Raw genomic sequence first — 24,419 nt, 5'->3', positions numbered from 1 at the left:
GCTCAGGTCACGATCCCAAGATCCTGGGATCGAGCCCCACACATCAGGCTCTCTGCTCCGCAGTTCCTCCTCTCTCTCTCTGCTTGCCTCTCTGCCTACTTGTGATCTCTGTCTGTCAAATAAATAAATAAAATCTTTAAAAAAAAAAAAAAACAAAACCTTAAGGGTGAAGGGAGATGGTGCACTTCTAACAGCTAACCTGGAATGTGAACAGGAGACAGCAATGGAGACTGCTCTTTCAAGAAAACTTGTCTTAAAAGTTAGAGAGAATGATAGCTAGGGTCATAGGTTCTAGAGAAGGTTTTAAGATAAGAGAAATACTTAGCATCAATTATTCTGGAGTAGTTCCCTTGCTACATTCCTCTCCTAACACTAAATCCCAGTTTGGATATAACTAAGTCACTTAACATTTCTAAGACTCAAATGAGATAGATGTTTAAGAACTCTAAATTATGAAGAAACTCAAATAAAAGACCTCTAAAGTTCTTTCTAGACCTAAAATTCTATGATTCTGTGACTGATTATCTGACCTCTTTACATTCGAAGGTAAATCATAAAATATTCAGTATGCAAAAAAGAAAAACCAAGACCAATTAAGAGATGAACTAGTTGTACAACTGCATTCTATTACTTTTGCAAAACTGTTAAAACAATTCCTCTTTTAACCATCAGTAAAATTTTCACAAAAGACAGTGCCTTTTTATCAGCTGGCAAAGTGCTTCTCACCCTCAAAACTGTACACTTCTAAACAATCACCAAGCAAACTGTTTTGTGACAACAGAAGTAAACTACTTAAAAGCCCATAGCTTAGACTTGTAAAAGTCATCTTTTAAATGGAAGAGGTTTATAGAAACACATATATTACATTCTTTCTATAATATATTTGTTCATTATCTTTAAAATTTTAATGTACAGGTTCATAAACAGTTTTTTTTAACTAGCTAAGATTAGATCTTTAGAGTAATATGCCTTCTTTTCACTATTACACATTCTGAAATTTAGAACAAGGTTTCCCTTACCTGATATGGACATGGAATGTGATATTCTCTGCAGCGTTCTTGTATCCATGTTGTTTCCCAGATGCCACGGTAAGCTTGCTCATAAAAGTAGCATCCAATTACAACCAAGAGTGGTACGAGATAAAGAATGCTGAAAACACCAATCCGGATCATAAACTTCACCAACTTATCTTGGTTCTCCTTTTCTAATGGAATTTCAATTCGAACTCTGTTTAGGGATATAATGCCAGCTAAGAGGAGAGAAACTCCAACTACCACATATAGGCAGAGGGGAGCAAGAACAAAATATCTCAATGCATCAACATCGTAGAGGCCAACAAAACACACGCCACTGATATTGTCACCTTCAATTTTATTCATCGCTAAAAGGATGATAGTTAGAGTTCCGGGGATGCCCCATGCACTGGCGTGAAATAGCAATGCTTTCTTCTCAATAGCTTCACTACCCCACTTTGGCACAGCTGCCAAGAACCATGTGATGGTAAGAATTACCCACCAGACACTGCCAGCCATAGTAAAAAAATAGAGTACCATAAAAAGCATGGTACAGGCTTTATTATGAGATCCTTGTGTCACTGTGGAAGCCTTATACTGTGCAGGGCTAGATGCATTGCAGGCTACTCGGTCCTCAAGCAAAAACCCAATGAAGAAAATTAGTGATACCATCATGTAGCAGACTGCATAAAATATGATAGGTCTTTCAGGATAACGGAATCTTGTGACATCAATCAAAAAAGTTAAAAAAGTAAACAACGTGGCAGAGAGGCAAATGATTGAAATCAATCCTATGAAGTATCGAGCAAATGAAAGTTCTTCTCTCCTAAAGTACATATTTGGACAAGGAGGTGAACAATCACGCACGTGTAAAAAAGAATAACCAAGATCAGGATCAATTTTCAACTCTCGAGGACACCAAAAACCATAGTCCCTCTGTACTGCCACTGGAGCTCCTTCAGTAGGATCACCAGCTAAATTCAGATCCACAAGTCGAGGATATGGCTCATCACAATCTGGGAACCTAAAAAAATACAAGATAAGAACCATTTTCACTTATTGGGAAATCTACTGATACCTAACAATTTGGGTTTCCAAATTTAGCACTCATGACCTTCTTCATTCTAATATCCTTGGCATACAATTATATTAAGTAGGAATAAAGTAAATATTGATTCTTGTTTATGGGCCATAAAATCAGATTGTCCATTGTTGATCAAAAAGTGATATGGTTTTATATCTGATTTTTTTTTCAAAGATTTTATTTATTTGATGGAGAAAGATACAGTTAGAGAGGGAACACAAGCAGGGGGAGTGGGGGAGGGAGAAGCAGGCCCCCTGTCAAGCAGGGAGCCCAATTTGGGGCCTGATCCCAGGACTCCAGAATCATGACCTGAGCCGAAGGCAGACGCTCAACTGCCTGAGCCACTCAGGCGCCCTGGCTTTATACTTAATTTTGTTTTGGTTTCAAAAACAGTACTTTCTTTAAGGTTTTTTTTTCCCCCCAATAATTTCTACCCCCAACATAGGGCTTGAACTCACAACTACGAGAACAAGAGTTGCATACTCTTCTGACTAAGCCAGCCAGGCACCCCAAAGAGTTTTCTTTTAATTAAAATAGCCTATCTTAGCCATCAATAAGTAACACTGTATATAGGGAGCATTTATTTAAGACACACACTTTAAAATAAGATTTCAAACTATACATTATTATAAAAGAAATAAATACATATCTCTAACAAAATAGTAGCTTTTACCCAATCTTTAACTACAGTTACACCAGATTCAATGGAACTTCTTTAAGCAGAAATGTTAAAAAAAGATTTTTCTCAAATGCACAGCACAATGCGTTCTGAATTATATTAGCATTAAAAATCATTGTAAGTGGCGTAGTTTTTAGACCTTTCTTTCCCATTTTATATTCGTTCCCTGCTTAGCATAGTGGTTAATTACAGTCCTTTTAAGGTCTCTAATATCAACTACTTCTTTCTTATCACCCTTAATTTCTCTCCAATCCATTACATTCTCTAACTCAGTTATTCTCAAACTTTGATGTACATAAGAAAAAATATTGTTTTAAAAATAAAATTTCAGTGCCACCTGGGTGGCTCAGTCAGACCTGCCTTCAGCTCAGGTCACGATACAGCAGTCCTGGGATCAAGCCCCAAGCTGGGCTCCCTGCTCAACAGGGAGTCTGCTTCTCCCTCTCCCTCTGTTCCTCCCCTGACTTGTGCTCTCCCTCTCCCACACTCACTCAAATAAATGAATAAAATCCTTCTAAAAATAAATAAAAATAAAACTTCTTGGGGCACTTGGGTGGCTCAGTCAGTTAAGCATCTACATCAGGCTCAGGTCATGATTCCAGGGTACCACTCAGCAGGGAACCTGCTTCTCCCTCTTCCTCTGCCCTTGCTTGTGCTCTCTCTCTCGGTCCAATAAAGAAATAAAATCTTTAAAATAAATAAATAAGAAAATTCTTGGTTCCCACCACCACAAATCATATTACAGTATACCTGTGTTAGGGCCCAGAAATTTGCATTTTAGCAAATTTCCAAAGGTACCATATCTGCAGACTTGAGAAACTGTCATGGCTGCAGAACGAATAAAACAGGTTTGCAGTGCAGATGTGAGTAAGGGTACCATTCTCATGAACTTCTGCATCTTCAATTTTCTTGCCTATATCAGTTTCTAAGCCTTCAGACTCCTAATAACTAGATGTTTAATAGTTTATATACATCAAATAGTTTCCAAGAAGCTGTGGTTGATATTAAGTTTGACAAAAATATGCATAACCTTATGCTATAGCTGATTAATCTTTTATTTTCTAATACAATCCATTTTCTTTTCTGGACTTGGAATTGTAAATCCAAATGAGAGAAACTTTTGGCATCTAAGCATTTGCTTATATCCTGCAATATGTCAGGGATTAAACATGAAAAGACAAAAAAAAAAACAGACTTTCTATCCTGCAGTCTAAAAGGAGATACAAACTGTAAATACAAAATTCAGCAGTGGGATATATGAAGCAAACAAACTCTATATAATGTATAAAAATAATACAAAAGATTAACTCTTCCCAGGGGCAAGATTATGAAAGACTTCATAAAGTAAGACCCTCAGTACAGGATTTTGACTCAGTATTGGACAGTTCTGGTAGCATGCCAATCAGTATTCTAGCAAGAAATGCAAGCAATGGCAAAGAGATTTGAACAGGGTAGTTTAATATTGCTGGAGCATGAAGTGTGCATGACTTGTGACAGGAGATCAGGTTGGAGAGATAAGCATGCTGCAGAAGAGAGAGAACAGTGATATAAAGTTTCAAACCATGCCAAATTATACTCTATGTTTTTATGGCTATATTTGTATATTTATCTGCCACTCAATATATATATATACTTCAATCTATAATCTTTCCAAAAACCAAACTCTTGATTTCTACTCCTTAAGCTTCCCCCATTTCCATAAGTGGTAATCACATTCTTCTAGTTACTCAGGCCAAAAACCTTGGGGTCATCCTTGAAATCCTTTCCCTCTAATATATACCTCACAATCTGCCACCAATTTCTATCACCGTATCTTATGATGTATCTTCTCATTTCCTCCACTGCCTCTGTGCAGTTTAAGCCACTAATACCTCTTCCCTGGACTTCTGGAGTATCTTCCAATTGATCTCCATTTCCACACAGCAGTCAGTGTCCTTTATAGACATGCCACTCCTGTGCTCATGATCATATATGTCTCTTCTGCTGAAAGTTCTCTAGTGCTCTCCCACCTCACTAAGAATTAAATCCAAAGTCCATATCAGAGCTACAAAGACCCTACGACCAGTATTTTTCTAATCTGATACCCTTCCATTCTCCCTAGATTACTTGACTCCAGATTCTCCAGTTCCCTTGTTCTTTGGCTAATCCAAGCATGCTTCCATTTCAGAGCAGGTACACTAACTGCTGTTTCCTATGTCTACGTTTTTCTTCCCTAGACATCTAGGTTATTTGTTCTCTCGTATCGTTTGGGTCCTTATTCTAATGCCTCTTTATCAAAAAGGCGTTCTCCAATATATCTGTAGAAGAGAGTCCTTCTGCTTCCCCATATTTTATCATTACCACCCAACCCTATTCTTTTTTGTATTAGCATTCACTACCATCTGATATTATCTATTTATTTGTTATCTCCCACCACTGCCATCACTATTAGAATTTAAGTTCCATAAGAACCAAGACTGTATTTTGTTCACTACTTATCTTCAGCATCTAGACTAGTGGCTAGCACACAGGACACACCCAATTAATATTTGTTAATGATTACTGAATAAACATATTCATATAGACCTAACCCAGGTAATTAGAAAGATGACTAGGAAGAGTGTGGAAGATAGACTTGGGCAAAAATGGAGGCAGAGATATTAGTTGATTCAAATAATATCAGGACTAAAACCAGATAAAGTCAGGGGCACCTGGTTGGCTGAGTTGGTAGAACATGTGACTCTTGATCTCCAGGTTCTAAGTTCAAGCCCCATGTTGGGCATAGAGATTACTTAAAAATTGTTTTTAAATTCTAAAAAGAAATAAAATAAAACCAGATAAGGCAGTGGGAATGAGACATATATGAAATTAGTTAGATAAAAGCAATACAGTTTATAATTGATTAGATATGGGAGCTAAAGCCAATGAAGGAGGAACAGAAGATGACTTACAGAGAATTAAAAAATGAGCAAAGGAAAATCAATTTTAGACATGTTGAAATTGAGGTATTTGAGACAAATGCAGGCTAGGATTTCCAATAGCTGCTAGATATGCAGATTTAGAACTCAGCAAGATGTCAAAGCTATAGATTTAGGTGTAGGAGTCAGCAGCAGATGAGTAAGAGTTAAAGTGAGTGAGATGAGATCATCCTGGAAAGCACGTAAAATAAAAAAGAACAGGAACAGAACTCTGGAAAGCACCAATACTCAAGGGGTAAAATGAGGAAGAGGATCCAAAAAAAGAAATTAAGAATAATTGGTCTGAGAAATAGCAGACCAGAATAGTTCACATATAATGATGTAAATGATTTTCATGAAAAGAGGGCAAGCTGAGGTTGAGGGGAATTAGGATGAAATACAGAGTAAAGCTGAAATACAGGTGTGAAGTGAGAGATACAGATTTGACAGAGGTGCTGAGAAGAATAAACAGAAATTATTCTGTTGACCAAACTGGAAATTTGCCAAAGACAGACAGCAAACAGAACTGCCATGGTTGGCATCATTAAACATACAGCATATAGAAATGGGTTGACTCAACCCAGTTGGAAATCTGACAAACAAGTTCAGTAGAAGGAATTGCTTCAAGATTGCTTCAATGTTGAAATTGCTAGCAAGGTATCATTTCAAGTAATAGACCACGAAGATTAAGTAAGGAAATAAATGAGATTAGGAAGAGGGATACTAGGAGAGGGGGAAAAAAACCAAAGTCTAGGAGTGTCCAAGAAGTTCAAGAGCAGTAGGAACAAGAATAGGAGAGATGTGGAAGAATGAAAGGTTGTTATGAAAGACGAGTTTGCCAGAATTTAAGGTTTCAGCGTTAGTAAATGCCATGCAATAGTGAGGACATAAAACAGATCTAATCCCATCAAAATAAGGATGATAATGAGATTTCTATACTAGTATGTAAACTATTAATATAAAAAGACCACTAAATAATGGGAGTTAGCTACAAGAAGTGTAAAACAGAGTGTTGCCCAAGCAAATCATAACTGTTGCTATAAATACCAAGAAATTAAAAAACTTCTAAAAGAGGTACTGTAAACGCTACCACATGTTTGGGGAGAAAGTGGATGAATAGTTACATGGGACTAGATAAGAAAACAGTTTAAACAGGTGGGAAACAGAGTAGACAAATATGAGAAAGCAAAATGTCAGTGAACTGACCATAAGAAACTGATATGTTTTATTTCTGAAGTTTTTCCAAATGCCAAATGAGAGTAACACCTGCTTTTTACCCACCTCCACGGACTACTTTTAGATGACAGAATTAATTTTAACATAAAGGAGAAAAGAATGTTCACTGCAGCACTACTGATAACAGCAAACACCCAGAAATAAATGACTAGCAACAGAAAGTGGCTAAATAACTATGGAATATTAACATAGTAGTCCATTATGTAGCAATTAAAAGGAATGAACCAAACCTACAGATATACAGATACATTTAAAAAATTTTAATGTTGTTTATAGATGTGTATATATGTAATAAGAGTATAAAAGCAAATATAGAAATGATTAACAACACAGTCAACATAATTATTACCTCATCTCTGGGAAGGAAAGAAGGGAATGAAATCAAGATGTGTACCAAGGAAGGAATTTTCAACTCTACCTGTATTATTTCTTTAAAAAAAAAAAAAAAGTGACTAAACCAAGAATCACAAACTGTTAAGACTGGATAAAGTTAGACAACAATAGTACATATGCATTTATCTTATTATTCCTTATTTCTGAAATATTTCACAATACAAAAAGGTACAAATTATATAAGAAATACTGTATACATTATTACTAACAATAACATTCTCTCATATAAATGTACAAGACTTGTCTTGTGAACGTTGTCAAAGCTTTAGGAAATGCTTATAATCTATATTTTGGAAGTAATCTGAAAAGTATCTGACATTTCCTAATTCTGGTTTGTTAATTAATGACAAAAAAAGGGTTGACAGAACTACTTTAGTCATTAACACATTTAAAATCATATAAATATTTAATTTCCACTATGTCATCATTAAAGACATTTAATGGTGAAGTAATGAATGATTATTTTCTTCTCTATATTTTCTAACTGTATTACTTACTAGTAGCATTACTTGTATAGCCAGTAATTTTGTGAAGGAAGAAAAGTCAACTTTACATCTTGACTGTTTTTCTTAATTCTCTTAAAAATCTCTTCATTGAAATGTTTTTTTCCTTTTCTACCTTTTCATCTAGTAACTTGAAATTCTTAAGGAAATGAACAATTCTGAGCCATGAAACGGCTGTTAAAATTAAGATTAATATGTACTTCAAAAAAGTTTTTAAAAACTGATGAACTAGAAGACAAGTAATTTTAAACATACTGTAGCATTAAGTAATGATCCATGAAAATCTATGGTTTTCGCACCTACTGCATTCCATATCTTCAGGCCACGGAACACCAAACATCTCCATGAGCTCCGAACACTCACTGTAAGCCCGCTGACACAGCCTACGACAGGGAAGAGTGACACGTCCATATTCCATACAAATAGGAGCATAGAGTGCACAAAGAAATGGCCGAAAATCCCGAGAACAATCCAGATTCACCATTGGGTGGAATGGCTAGGAAAAAGTTAAAATTGAACAATTAGAGAAAGAATTGTATACAACTTAAAACTTCCTATTTAGAATACTACAATATTCTTTTTTTTTTTTTTTTCATTTTAAAAATTTCTGAAGGAAAGTTTTGGTTTTTGAAACAAAATCCTCTTAGCTATATCCCTAAGGATTCTGAACTGGTTGAGATTGAGATGTGTTTCAGAATCTATATGTATATTTTAATTGTTAGAGGTGATATTAATGAAGAGGCAGGGCTGAGAATTACAATATGATACATATTACATAGAAAAAAAAACCAATAAAAGATATATGCCAAATGCTCAAAAAGTGATTACTGCTTGGTGACAGGAATCTAAAAGATTTTAATTTTCTTCTTTTTATGAATTTCAATTTTATTCAACTAACAAGTATCAACAGGAGAGAGCAGACAAATGCTAAAAGAGGAAAGGGAGTGGGAGTGGAGGAAAAGCAGTTATACATAGCAGTAGTTATTTTGGGAGTGTGGGAGAGGGAAAGATCTCTCATATTTGTCTCATATTTTCTTGTTCTTTTACATTAAAAAATTTTTTTAAAATGGGTATCATATGATGTAAACAGAACTAACACTGTAAGCTGATATTAAGGAAACAAAAGGAAAAATTGAGGCTCTAGATGTAAAACCATGCTTAAATAATCATTAAAACCACAGGAATAGATCAAACATCCCAATAAATATTCATCTAAGTTTTTCATTATCAAATATTCTTTTCACTTATTCATATAATGGTTTCAGAGTCATTGCTGATTTTGATCTAGTAACAGATATTCTCACCACTAAGCCTTTCTATTAAGAATCAATCAGCTTTTGGGGTGCATGGGTGGCTCAGTGGGTTAAGGCCTCTGCCTTCGGCTCAGGTCATGATCCCAGGGTGCTGGGATCGAGCCCTACATAGGGCTCTCTGCTCAGCAGGGAGCCTGCTTCCCTTCCTCTCTCTGCTTGCTTCTCTGCCTACTTGTGATCTCTGTCTGTCAAATAATAAAATCTTAAAAAAAAAAAAAAGAATCAATCAGCTTTTACCTTGACACATAATATTTTTCAAAGACCTCCTATACAAGATGCAGTCAGAAAACCAAGAGTCACTTAAAGAAACTGAAGAGTTAACTGTATAATGGATATGGTACCCACCATATAACAATAAATTCTGTGTGAGACCATCATTCCCAAGGATGAAGGAGTAGGTTGTGTTAAACCAATGTTTCCATCATGAACAATTTTAAAATACAGAAAAACAGTTTTAAAACATCTATTTAAAGCTACTGAAGAACTGCTGAAGCAAAAAAACTAGAGGGACCAAGAATACAGAGAGCAGGAAATATGGATATGTGGCCTGATATGCACAGCTGCTTTTCTAAGAAGGCATTTGTTGAATCTTGAAATTGAAGTTGAAGGCAGTTTGTTGAGGCATAAGGTGAGAGGCTAAGATTCAAACTTTGACTAGGCTGGTGCTAGAAACCAGTGCAGTTTTGGTGGTCTTAAGGCTATAGACAAAATTCAAAAAGAAGGAATAAGACATAGGTTTCGAGAAGGGGAAGTGCCAAGGACTGAGTCTGACACAGAGCCAATTTTCCCTTCAAGAAATCAGAAAATTCTGAAGCTGCAGGAGGAAGGAGCTAAGAAGCTAAGCAGAAAGCCTCTCTGAAAAGCAGAGTGGAGATTTTGGCAGTTTTATTGTACTAAGGAAACATGGATTAGAGTTCAAGTTCTGACAGAGGAACTGAACATACCAAACTCTCCTAGGTGGAAGCCTCTGAATAGCTACATTCTTGTTGCAGTGACAAATCAAAGGAAGGCAGAGACCTGCCAGCCTCAACTCAGCTCAGTCCCCTAATGGAATTAAGGTGATCCACCACTTACCTGCTAATTAGAAGAAAGGGTGAACCTTCTCTGGAGTAACAGAACATTATCTGGAACCTCACCAACATTTTGTAATGTCTAACACTCAAAAAAAAAATTACTAGGTGTTTCAGGAGACAGGACTATATGGGGTGTCTGGGTGGCTCAGCTGGTTAAGCCTTTGGCTCAGGTGATGATCTCAGAGTCCTGGGATCCAGCGCCCCATCAGGCCCTCTGCTCAGCAGGGAGTTTCTTTGTCCCTTTTCTTTGCCCCTCCCCACGCCTTTTGTGTGCAGTCTCTCTCTCCCCCGTCTATCAAATAATTAAAAAAAATCTTTTTTTTTTAAGATTTTATTTATTTATTTGACAGAGAGAGATGACAAGCAGGCAGAGAGGCAGGCAGAGAGAGAGGAGGAAGCAGGCTCCCTGCTGAGCAGAGAGCCCAATGCAGGGCTTGATCCCAGGATCCTGAGATCATGACCTGAGCCGAAGGCAGTGGCTTAACCCACTGAGCCACCCAGGTGCCCCTAAAATCTTTTTTTTAAAAAAAGAGAGAGAAGAGACAGAACCATATGATTAAAACCAAGAAAAAAAATTACAACATTTTGGTGGTCCAGCTATTGACCTTAATATACAAGACTGTATATAACTATGTCAAATATGTTCAAGAAAATAAAAATGAAGAATTTCACCAGAAATTGAAATCTATTATGAAAGGAATCAAGTGGAAATTTTATAACTGATATATACAATCTGGAATTAAGAACTCATTAGATTTATCAAAAGACAGAACTGGCAAAATAGAAAACAAGACAATATAAAATATCCAAACAGAAGCATACAGAAGCACGGAGACCAAATAATACTGAAAAATACATTAAAAAAAATTAAGAGACATGTAAAACATGGGAAAGCCTAAGATATGTATAACTAGAATCTTAAAAGGTGGGGAGAAAAAAAAATGGGCAGAGGCGTTATATAAAAAGATGATGCCTGAGAATTTTCTAAAACTAATTGAAGACAACAATCTACAGATTCAAAATCTTCTATAAACCCCACAAAGGATAAAAATAAGAAAATCACAGTGAGGCAAACGTTAAATTGTTGAAAACTGAAGAAAAGTATCTGAAAAGCAGCCAATGGAAGTGGAAGGAGGAAAAGACAACTTACCTTTAAAAGAGCAACAGTTAACCCTCAGAGCTGACTTTGGAAAATCATAAAACAACAGAATGACTTTTAAAGAGCTAAGGAAAAATAACTGCAAACTTCTAAGTCTATAGCCAGCAAAAATATCCTTCATAAATGAAGGCAAAGTAAAGACATTTTCAGACAGACAAAAAAATGAGAGAAAATCAGTCACCAGCAAACCTGCACTATAAGGAATACTCAAGAGCTTTTCAGACAGAAGAAAGATGATCAAAGATGAAAACTCAAAAGTACTTAAAAATCAACAAAAGGGGTGAAAATGTGGGAAAATATAAATGAATACTCCCTGTACCAATAAAAAGTAATAATGCCTTAAAATACATACAAAATAATGTGTGTGTGTGTGTGTGTGTGTGTGTATCTCAATAAGTGACAGAAGAGGACAAAAATTCTGTAAGAATACAGAAAATCTAAACAAGCCAATTATAAATTTGATCTAAGTAACATATTTATGGGTCACTTGGGTAGCTCAGTTGGTTAAGTGACTGCATTTGGCTCAGGTCATGATCCCAGGGTCCGGGAATCAAGCCCCACATTGGGCTCCCTGCTCCGTGAGGAGTCTGCCTCTCCCTCTCCTTCTGCTGCTCTACCTGCTTGTGTCTCTCACTCTCTCTGTCAAATAAATAATTAAAATCTTTTTAAAATAAATAAATAAATAACATATTTATACTCATGATATCCAACAATACCTGGATCCTATTTAACAGACACATGGACTCTTTATTAAAATTAGCCATATTCTAGATCCTAAGGCATGCCACAGCAAACTTCAGAGAATTAAAATCATTCATAGAAGGTTCTATGACTAAAATGTAATTAAGGTATAAACCAATTACAGAAAATGCCCAAACCCAACTGCTTGAAAATCTGGAAATTAGACAACAAACTTCTAAATAACCCATAATCAACAAAGGGAATCATAACAGAGATGTAAGTTATATATATATAATTATATAGGTTATATAATCTATATATAAAAGTAAATAAAGACAATATCAGCAAAAGCTGTACTCAGAGAAAATTTACAATCTGATACACACATAACAGATAATAAGAAAGCCTGAAAACAATCAATGACCTAAGCTCCATCTCAAGAAGCTAGAAAAAGAACGGCTAAACTTAAGGAATGTATAAGGAAAGCGGTAACAAGAAAACAAGCAATTTGAATTACCACTATCAGGAATGAAGAAAATTAATGTAGAAAAATAATGTAGATACCATAAATAATAAACTAGATTTACTAGAAAAATAATGTAGCTACCAAAAGAAATAATTTTGACATGATGAAATGAACAAATACCTTGGGGGGAAAAAATCACAATTTACCAAAACTCATAAAATTTTATCTTCTATCTACAAAGAAATTTAATCCATTATTAGAAACTATTCCCCTCAAAGAGAACTCTAGACTAAGATGGCTTTACTAGAAAAATATGTCAAACATCAAATCAAGAAGTTCAAGTAATCACACAAAAACTCTTCCTAAAAGGGGGGAAAAAGGAACTTTACCCAATTCATCTAATGAAATCAGCCTAATTTTTATAACAAAACCCAACAGGAACTATCTAAGAAGGAAAATTATTCCTCATGATCATAGATATAAAAATTATATCAATAAATTAATCCAGAATATGTACAAAAGGAGTAATATACCACATAAACTTTTTTTCTAAGAACACTGATTAACATCTGAAAAACCAGTTAATGTAATTAATAGTATTAATAGAAAAAGGGGGGAAAATCACACGATCCACTAATAATAGAGATATAGTAAAAGTATTAAATGAAATGCAACACACATTTATTATGAAAACTACTTGCAGAGTAAGAAGAAATCTCCTCAAATCTTCTGGGAAGTAGATACATCAAACTACAGCAAACCTCATACTTGGTGGTAAACTGGAGAAAGCTTCCCAAAATCAAGGATGAGGCAAAAGTACCTGTCATTACCATCTTATTTAACACTGTATTGAAAGTCCTCAGGAGGGCAGTAAGAAAAGAAAAAGAAATAAAAGGTGAAAGAATTAGAAGGAAAGAAATTAAGAATTAGGGGTACATGGATCAGAAAGAAAGAAACTATCATTACTCATAGATGACTTGTATTCCAGTAATCAAACTATTATCCCTCAGTTCCAAACTCACCCCTCAATACCTGCTCTATGATAATCATTTCTCCTTTACAGTAAGCATGAGTTTAAACTTTATCAATAAAGAGTGCTGGAGAAACACTGCAGGACAAAAAGGCTTCCTTGTTGGTTGTGGTTGCTGCACAGTGAGGCAGCAGTGCAAATGTTCAGAAATCTATGATTCTCTATCCCACCATGTGCAGAAAGGTCTCTTAGTAGCCTCATAATCACAGCATAGCTTCGTGACCCCCTTCTTGCATCCCATCCGATATGGATACTGCATGGTCGAGGCCTCCCACCTGCAACAGTGCCCTGACTCCCTCCTTTTGCTTAGTCACCAGCTAACACCTGCCCGTGCCTTGAAGACTTGCTTACTCCTTGCCCAGCAACCATCGACCAACTCTGGCCCAGCCAACCTGGTGAATTTCTCTGCCATCCACTAAGCTGCAACTACATCTATAATTAAGGTCTGAGCCTTTATGTCTGGTTGTCCCTTCCGAGATTGTCCCTCTGCCCTAGAGAACCCTGTTGAGCTATTTTGTAAATTCTCTTATACTAGCTTATTAATTCTTTATATTACACTTTCCTTGTATAAATCATTGAGTGCTTCTGTCTTCTAATAGAACCAGACTAATAAAATCTGTTATAAAGAAAATCCAAGATAATCTATAAACCATTAAAATAAATGAATTTACTAACACTGGATAAAAAAATCAATTAAGATAAAAGTTATCTGTATTTCTTCATTCCAGGAATATATTAAAATGAAATTTTAAAATATCACCAATAGAAAAGGAAACTAAGAAAAAATTCCATTTTTAAGAGCATCAAAAAGAAAGCATAGCATCCTATACTTAGGAATAAAGTTAACCAGTGTGGTGCAAGACAGAAAACTATAGAGTATTACTGAAAAAAATTGAAGAAGACCTAATAAATAGACATTCATATTCATGGATTAAATGACAATGTTATTAAGATGGTGATATTCACTAACGTGATCTATAAATTCAATCTAAAAATCCCAATGGCCTTTTTTTGCAAAAATGGGAAAGTTGATCCCAAAATTCATATAGAATTGCAAAGTCTGAACACATCAGAACCACCTTGGGTGGGGGGGAGGAACAAAGTCAGAGTACTCATACTTTCCAATTTCAAAACTTAATACAAAGCTACAGTAATCAAAACAAGTGGTATTAGTGTAAGTTTAAACACGCAAAAGAATAAAGCTGGAGACCCTTGCATTATACCACATACAAAAATTACTTACAAATGGATCAAAGGCCTACACATAAGAGCTAAATCTATACAACTTATAGAAACAGAGGTAAATGTTCATAACCTTGGGTGTGGCAATGTTTTCTTAGATTGGACAACAAAAGCATAAGCACAAAGGAAAAAAAATAGATATATTAGACTTCATCAAAATAGAATGCTTTCACATACCTAAGGATTATCAGGATAGGAACCAGACAACCCACAAAATGGAAAAAAATATTTATAAAGTATATTCTGGTAAGGGTGGTAAGGGTCTGGTATATAGAATATAAAAAGAAACCCCACAACTCAACAAAAAGACAACCAAATTTATTGAGTGGGCATAAAAACATGAATAGACATTTCTCCAAAGAAGTTAAGCAATGGCTGATAAACACATGAAAAGATGTTCAATGTCATCAGTCTTTAAGGAAATGCAAATCAAAACCACAATGGGAGGGGCGCCTGGGTGGCTCTAGTGGGTTAAGCCGCTGCCTTCGGCTCAGGTCATGATCTCAGGGTCCTGGGATCAAGTCCCGCATCGGGCTCTCTGCTCAGCGGGGAGCCTGCTTCCTCCTCCTCTCTCTCTGCCTACTTGTGATCTCTCTCTGTCAAATAAATGAATAAAATCTTTAAAAAAAAAAAAAAAACCCACAATGGGATACTACATTATACCACTAAGATAGATAATCTAAAAAACAGAAAACAGTAAGTGTTGACAAGGATGCAGAGAAATCAGAACCCTCATGTGTTGCTGTGGGAATGTAAAATGATGCAACCATGACAGAAAACAATTTGTCAATTCCTTAAGATGTTAAACATAGATTATCATATGATTAGCAACTCTAATCCTAGGTATGTGCCAAAAGAATCAAGAATGATGTTCAAGGCAAAACTTGTATATGAATTTTCACAGCAAGAGAGCATTGTTCATAATAGCCCACAGAGTAAAATAAAGGAAGGAAATAAAAGAAAAATCAATGAAATTAAAACAAAAGCAATAGAGAAAAATTCTTATCTAAGGGCTGGTTCTTTGAAACTACCAATAAAATTGTAAGTTTCTGGCCAAGACTATTAAAGAAAAAGGAAAAACACAAATTACCAATATCAAGAATAGAAGAGGTCACTGAGGTTCTGTAGGCATTAAAAAAACAATAAACAAATATTACAAACAACTCTATGCACATAAACTAGCCATCTTAGATAAAGTAGACCAATTCCTCAAAGGCAGACTACCAAAACTCACCCAAGATGAAACTGATAATCTGAATAGTCCTGTAACTACTAAAGAATTTGAATTTGGGTTTAAAAATCTCCAGAAAAAGAAATGTCCAAGTCAGATGGTTTCATAGATAAAATCTAACATTTAAAGAATAATTAACATCAATTCTAAACAATCTTTTCAAGAAAATAGCAAAGAAAGGAACACATCCCAACTAATTCTATGAAGTATTAAAACCAAACAAAAATAATACAAAAGAAGAAAACTACAGACCAATATTCCTCATGAACATAAAGTCTTTAACAAAATAGTAACAAAGCCAAATCCAAATATATATTAAAAGCATTATATACCATAACCTATTAGGGTTTGCTTCAGAAATTCCAGGCTAGTTCAATATTCAAAAGTGAATTAATGTAATCCCATATTACCAGGCTAACAGAAAAATCACATTATCATACCAAATGATGCAGAGAAAGCACTTATGAGTTTACGTTTTCAATGAACTAGAAATAGAGGGTAACTTCCTCAATTTGATAAAGAGCATCTACAAATAGGGGCGCCTGGGTGGCTCAGTGGATTAAGCCGCTGCCTTCGGCTCAGGTCATGATCTCAGTGTCCTGGGATCGAGCCCCGCATCGGGCTCTTTGCTCAGCAGGAGCCTGCTTCTCTCTCTCTCTCTCTCTGCCTGACTCTCCGCCTACTTGTGATCTCTCTCTCTGTCAAATAAATAAATAAAATCTTTAAAAAAAAAAAAAAAAAGAGCATCTACAAATACCCTACAGCCATCATAATTAATGGTAAAACATGGATGCTTACCCCTAAGATTGGAAATAAGGGAAGGGTATCTGCTCTTACCACTCTTATTCAACATGGTACTGGAAATCCTGCCCACGCAATAAAGCAAGAAAAGAAAATAAAAGGTGTTCACTGGAAAAAGAAATAAAACTATTCCTGCGGTGCCTGGGTGGCTTAGTGGGTTAAAGCCTCTGCCTTTGGCTCAGGTCATGATCCCAGAGTCCTGGGATCAAGCCTCGCATCGGGCTCTCCGCTCAGAAGGGAGCCTGCTTCCTTCTCTCTCTCTGCCTGCCTCTCTGCCTACTTGTGATCTCTGTCTGTCAAATAAATTAATGGAATCTTAAAAAAAAAAAAAGATCTAAAAAAAAAGAAATAAAACTGTTCCGATTTGCAGTTAACACTACTGTCTACATAGAAAATCCCAAGACATCTACAAAGAACACCTCCTTGAATTAGTGAGTTCAGAAGACTGCAGGATGTAAGAAAAACATACCAAAAAAACCTAACTCTATTTCTTTGAAAAATAAATAAAAAGATTTGTCCATTTTGAAAGAAAGAGGGAAAAAAAGCATGCATAAGATAGGGGGAGGCACAGAAGGAAAGAATCCCAAGCAGACTTCCTGCTGAGTGCAGCATCAATCCCCCATAACCCAGAGATCATCACTCGAGCAAAAATCAAGAGCCGGATGTTTAACTGAGCCACACAGGCACCCCAACTCTATTTCTTCCCCTCCAAAATATATTAATTAACTAATTATTTATTTATTGTGAAAGAAACAGAGAGAGCAGGAGGAGGGTCAGAAGGAAGGGGAGAAGCAGACTCCCCACTGAGCACAGAGCTCCATGCAGGGCTCAATCTCAGGACCCTGAAATCACAGTCTGAGCTGAAGTCAGATGTTCAAATAACTGAGCCATCCAGGTGCCACAGCCTAACTCTACTATATAAAACTGTGTTCTATTTATAAAGAGCACATGAAAACTAGAACAATATACTTATAACCACTGAAAAAAAGAGAAAAAAGAAATACCTGGGGGTAAATTCAACAAAACATGTACAGGACTCAAATGCAGAAAACTATAAATGATGATGGAATAAATCAAGGAATATAAATAAATTAACAGATTCACACTGTTTTAGTTTGCTAGAGTTGCTATAACAAAGTACCATAAACTGAGTGGCTTAACCAACAGAAATTCCCTGCCTCACATTTCTGGAAGCTAGAAATCTGAGATCAAGATGTTGGCAGAACCATGTTTCTCAGAAGGTGCAAGAGAAGGATCTGCTCCTGCTCTCTCTCCTAGCTTCTGGTAGTTCCTTGGATTGTGACAGCATAAATCTGATCTTCACTGCATCCTCTCTATACCTGTTCACATCATCTTCCTTCTACTGTGTGTCTGTCTGTGTCTAAATTTCCCTTTTCTAAGGGAATTCAGTCATACCGAATTAGGGCCCCTCCCTACTTCAGTATAACCTTATCTTAACTAATTACATTTGAAATTATCTTATTTCCAAATAAGGTCACATTTTGAGGTACTGGGTGTTAGAACTCCAACACAGACATTTTAGGAGGACTCAATTCAAGGCAACCAAATTTACTGAATGGGTTGAAGATTCAACATTAAAAATGCCAATTCTCCCCCAGATGATTTCCAGATTTAATGAAATTTCTAACAAAAAGCAGCATATCCATCCCAGCCAGGTGGGATTTCTCCCTGGGATGCAAGGGTGGTTCGACATTTGCAAAGCAATCAATGTGAGAGAACACATAAATACGAGAAAGGCAAGAACCACATGGTCCTCTCAACTGATGCAGAAAAAGCATTAGACAAAATTCAGCATCCTTCCCTGATTAAAACTCTTCAGAGTATAGGGATAGAGGGAACATTCCTCAATTTCATAAAATCAATCTATGAAAAACCCACAGCAAATATCATTCTCAATGAGGAAAAGCTGAGAGCCTTTCCCTTAAGATCGAGAACATGATACAGATGCCTACTCTCGCCACTATTGCTCAACATAGTACTAACAACACAGTACTAGCAATCAGACAATAAAAAGAAATAAAAGGTATTCAAACTGGCAAAGAAGTCAAACTCTCCCTCGTCACAGATGACATGATACTTTATGTGAAAAACCCAAAAGACTCCAACCTCAAATTACTAGAACTCATACAGCAATTCAGTAATGTGGCAAGATAACAGAAATAAGTTGCTTTCTTATACACTAACAATGTAACTGTAGAAAGAGAAATTAAGAGAATCAATTCCATTTACAATAGCACCAAAAGTTGTTAAGATACCTTGGAATAAACCTAACCAAAGAGGTAAAAGATCTATACTCTAGGTATTATAGAACACTCATGAAAGAAATTGAAGAAGTCATAAAAAGATGGGAAAACGGGACACCTGGGTGGCTCAGTGGGTTAAGCAGCTGCCAGCTCAGGTCATGATCCCAGCGTCCTGGGATCGAGTCTCACATCGGGCTCCTTGCTCAGCGGGGAGCCTGCTTCTCCCTCTGCCTCTGCCTGCCATTCTGTCTGCCTGTGCTCGCTCCCCACCCCCTGCTCTGATAAATAAATAAAATCTTAAAAAAAAAAAAAAAAAAAGATGGGAAAACATGCCATGCTCATGGATTGTTAAGAATAAACATTGTTAAAATGTCTATGATGCCCAGAGCAATCCACACTTTCAACACTATTCCCATCAAAATACTAATGGCATTTTTCAAACTGCTAGAACAAACAAGCCTAAAATGTGTATGGAACCAGAAGAATGAAAACTCAACCACTCTCTCACACCATACACAAAGACAAACTCAAAATGGATAAAAGACCTTAATGTGAGACAGGAATCCATCAAAACCCTAGAGGAGAACATAGGCAGTAACATCTTCAACTTCTTGCAAGACACAAAAGCAAAAATGAAGTTTTGGGACTTCATCAAGATAAAACAAAACAAAAGCAAAATGGGAAATAAAAGCAAAAACGAAAACTTTTGGAACTTCCTCAAGATAAAAAGCTCTGCACAGCAAAGGGACAGTCAACAAAACAAAGAGGGAACACACAAAATGGGAGAAGATATTTGCAGGTGACACTACAAAGCACTGATATCCAAGATCTATAAAGCACTTCTCAAACTCAACACTCAAAAAACAAATTATCAAGTTAAAAAATGGGCAGAAGACATGAACAGACACTTCTCCAAAGAACGCATACAAATAGCTAACAGATAATGAAAAAATGTTCATCATCATTAGCCATCAGGGAAATTCGAACTACTGAGATACCACCTAACACCACTTAGAACAGCAAATATTGACAAGGCAAAAAACAACAAATGTTGGAGAGGTTGTGGGGAAAGGAGAACCCTTTTACTGTTGGTAGGAGTGCAAGTTGGTACAGCCACTTTGGAAAACACTGTGGATGTTTCTCAAAAAATTAAAAATAAAATTACTCTATGACCCAGCAATTGCACTACTGGGTTTTTACCCCCAAAGATACAGGTGTAGTGACAAAAAGGGCCGTATGCACCCCAATGTTCATAGCAGCAATGTCCACAATAGCCAAACTGTGGAAAAAGCCAAGATGGCTTTCAACAGATCAATGGATAAAGACAATGTGGTTCATATATCTAAAGGAATATTAACAGCCTTCAGAAAGGCTTGAATACCCAACTTTGCATCAACATGGATGGGACTGGAGGATATTATGCTGAGTGAAATAAGTCAAGCAGAGAAAGTCCATTATCATATGGTTTCACTTATTTGTGGAACATAAGAAATAGTATGGAGGACATTAGGAGAAGGAAGGGGAAAATGAAGGAAGGGGGTATGGGAGAGGGAGACGAACCATGAGAGGCTATGGACTCTGAGAAACAAACTAAGGGTTTTAGAGGGGAGAGGGGTGGGGGGATGCATTAGTCCAGTGACGAGTATTAAAGAGGGCAGGTACTGCACAGAGCACTGGGTGTTATATGGAAACAATGAATCACAGAACACTATATCAAAAACTAATGATGTGGGGTGCCTGGGTGGCTCAGTGGGTTAAGCCTCTGCCTTCTGCTCAGGTCATGATCTCACGGTCCTGGGATGGAGCCCCACATCAGGATCTCTGCTCAGCAGGGAACCTGTTTCTCCCTCTCTCTCTCTGCCTGCCTCTCTGCCTATTTGTGATCTCTCTCTCTCTGTCAAACAAATAAATAAAATCTTTAAAAAAACACAAAAAAAACAATGATGTACTGTATGGTGACTAACATAACATAAAACAAAACAAAATGTACCTTTACTTTTAGTAAAGATGAGTTTATTCTAAATTATATTTAAAAACAAAATAGATTTTGAAAAAAAATTGGGAAGAATCATGCCAGCCAATTTTAAGACTTACTATATAGCTAACAGTAATCAAGACAGTGTGGTATCAGTGGAGAGATAGATACAAAAGATCAATAGAACATAATAAAGAAGGGGCACCTGGGTGGCCCTTGGTTTAGTTAAGCATCTGCCTTCATTTGGTTAAGCATCTGTCTTCAGCTCAGGTCATGATCCCAGGGTCCTGGGATTGAGCCCTGCATTGGGCTCCCTGCTCAGTGGGGAGCTGCTTCTCTCCCCCTACCCCCTGTTTGGTTTATCTCTGTCAAATAAATAAATAAAATCTTTAAAAGAAAAAAAAAAGAATATAAGAGAGAACCCAGAATTAAACCATACAAGGATTGACAATTAATTTTTGAGAAAGGAGCAAAAGCAATTCAATGGTGAAAGGACAGTTTTTTCAACAAATGGTGCTGGAGGTAGTAGATATTTATAGACAAGAAAATGAACCATACCTTATACAGATTACCTCAAAAGGGATGCATGGATTTAAATGCAAAACATAAAAGCTATAAAACTTAAAACAAACAAAGAAAAAATCTTCCAGACCAAGAGTTAGATGAAGAATTCTTATACCAAAAGGACAATCCATAAAAGATAAATTAAAAAAAAGGTAAACTGGACTTCATTAAAATTTAAAACTTCTCTTCTCTTAAAGACCTTATTAAAAGGATGTAAAAACATACTTTAGACTAGGATAAACTATTTGTAAACCATATATCCAACAACATATTTTTATCTAGACTATATGTAGAAGTCTCAAAACTCAAAAATAAGAATTCATGCAATATGAACAAAAGACATAAACAGAAATTTTACCAAAAAGGATATATGAATGGCAAATTGAGTATATGAAAAGACATTCATTATCATTAACCATGAGGGAAATGTAAATTAAAACTGCATGAAGTACCACTATACACATTTTAGAAAAATTGAAATAAAAAATTATGACAATACCAAATGGTAGTAAGAATATAGGAAAAGTAAATCTCTCATGTGTTGCTGGTGAGAATATAAAATGATACAACCACCATGGAAAATAGTTTAGCAGTTTCTTAAAATTCCAAACATATGCTTCTCATATGATCCAGCAATCACCTTCTGGGCATTTATTCCCCCAAAATAAAAATTTATGTCTGCACAAAAACCTGTACATGAATGGTTATAACAGCTTTATTTATAATAGCAAAGATCTGAAACAACCCAAATGTTCTTCAATGGGTGGTTGATTAAACAAATTGTGGTACAGCTGGATAACAAAATATTCAGAAATTAAAAATAATAACTATTGATACACAGAACTTGTATGGATCTCAAATGATTATTATGCTAAATGAAAAAAATCTCAAAAGATTACACAATGTATGATTCCATTTATATAACATTCTGAAATGATAAAATTACAGATAAGAGAACAAAGTAGTGGCTGTTCAGGATTGGGAAAAAGGCGGAGGGAGAAAGGAAGCACAAGAGAGTTCCTTAGTGGTTCCTTTGTGTTTCCTTTGAAAACAGTTCTTTAACTGTAGCACTGGCTACACAAATCTACATATGTGGTAAAATTGCAAAAACTAGGAGCACATGGTTGGCTCAGACCACGGAGCATGCCTCTTGATCTAGGTGTTGTGAGCGGAAGCCCTACCTTGGGCACAGAGCTTATTTAAAAACAAAAACAAAAAACCCTGCAAAGACTACATACACGGACACATGCATATACACACACAAAAATGAGTACATTTAAAAGTTAGTGAAATATCATAAGGTCTATAGATAGCATCAAGGTTAAATTCTAGTTTTTATGCTGTATGACAATTATATAATGTACAAAGACTGGGGCTGGGAGGGGGCAGGGACTAGGTAGGGTACACAGAATTTCTTTGTACTCTTTTTCCAATTTCCCATGAGTCTATAATTACTTTAAAATTAAAAGTTAAAAACGTTATTACATTCACATATTGATGACATGTACATGCATCATACCTATGAGCATTTGTACGTCTTTATTTTCATGTATGCCTTAAGTCTCAAAACTTGCTTGGTACTTAGAACACATAAAATATCAACCAATCTGATATTGTTATGTTACTATGTTAGTAAAACCTTCATCTGTGTATTATAGATGAATTATAAAATTGATTTGATTATTTTGTACAGTCAACAATGAGCCTAAAGCTACAAGTTTATGCTCCTGCCACTTATTAGCTGTAGGTACCCTGTACTGTGCATCTCAGCTAACATTCACTGGCACTAAAGGGATAGGCAGCTAAGTGCCTTATACATATTATCTCATTTATTTAATTTATTTATTTATTTGTTTGTTTATTTGTTTATTTAACAGACAGAGATCACAAGTAGGCAGAGAGGCAGACACAGAGAGAGAGAGGAGGAAGCATGCTCCCTGCATAGCAGAGAGCCCGCTGTGGGCCTCGATCCCAGGACCCTGGGATCATGACCTCAGCCGAAGGCAGAGGCCTTAACCCACTGAGCCACCCAGTTGCCCACAGATTATCTCATTTAATCCTCCTGATAATTATTAATCACATTTTATAATACATATGAGGAAAATGAGACATTAAAATTAAGTAACTTGCCCAAGATCACAGAGATACAAAGACAGACCCAAGAGTCAAGACCCTGGCATTCCTATCTAGAGCCCTTGAACTTAACCAATTTATTCCACATAACCTCTCTAAACTTCAGTTCTCTCCTCTGTAAAATGGTCTTAATAACATATAAATAATAGTTTATGAAATAGCACACAGAACCCAGTAAAAGCTTAGAAGGCGATCAGAGAAGAGTTGCAAGTTAACAGAGCTATTGCAGTCCCACATGGTGGGCCTAAAGAACCCTGCTGAATTTGAATGCCCTGTTCTCAACAACTGAAAGTCAACTGGAATGATGTTATTAAAAAGCAAAGCAAAGCACAGATGCACATTATGCTGGGTGAAGGAAACCAGACATAAAAACGTAGATATTGTATGATTACATTTATATGAAACTCTAGAAAATGAAAACTAATCCACAGTGACAGAAAACAGATCAGTAGTTGCTTGGAGCAGGGCGTGAAGGGGGGGTAGACTACAAAGGCACACAAGGAAGCTTTTGAGGTAATGGAAATGTTCTATATTTTGTGTTGATGGTTTCACAGCATACACATGTGTCAAAATACCAAACATTTTAAATGGGTCCAAGTTTGTACACTAATTACCTCAATAAATGAGTTATATAAAAACAGAA

General features: G+C 36.1%; 1 protein-coding gene across 2 annotated transcripts in view; it reads right to left on the bottom strand.

Annotated features, from left to right (window-relative positions):
• The window catches only part of FZD3 (frizzled class receptor 3), a 96,347-nt gene that overhangs the window by 52,644 nt on the left and 19,284 nt on the right, over nt 1-24,419 (bottom strand). The window contains exons 3-4 of one of the 2 annotated variants that reach the window (XM_004775147.3): nt 8,144-8,340; nt 1,020-2,037 (exon numbers count right to left, since the gene is read on the bottom strand). In XM_004775147.3, coding sequence (XP_004775204.1) covers nt 1,020-2,037; nt 8,144-8,340 — 1,215 coding nt within the window. Of the gene's footprint in view, nt 1-1,019; nt 2,038-8,099; nt 8,341-24,419 lie in introns of those variants that run through there. The other variant, XM_045078375.1, reaches the window with a different exon arrangement.

Source organism: Mustela putorius, unplaced genomic scaffold (assembly GCF_011764305.1).
Source record: "Mustela putorius furo isolate JIRA1106 unplaced genomic scaffold, ASM1176430v1.1 tig00000242_pilon_pilon_pilon, whole genome shotgun sequence".
NCBI classification, from domain to species: Eukaryota; Metazoa; Chordata; class Mammalia; order Carnivora; family Mustelidae; genus Mustela; species Mustela putorius.
The sequence above is the reverse complement of the archived record's forward strand: the minus strand, read 5'-3'. Positions and strand labels throughout refer to the sequence as shown.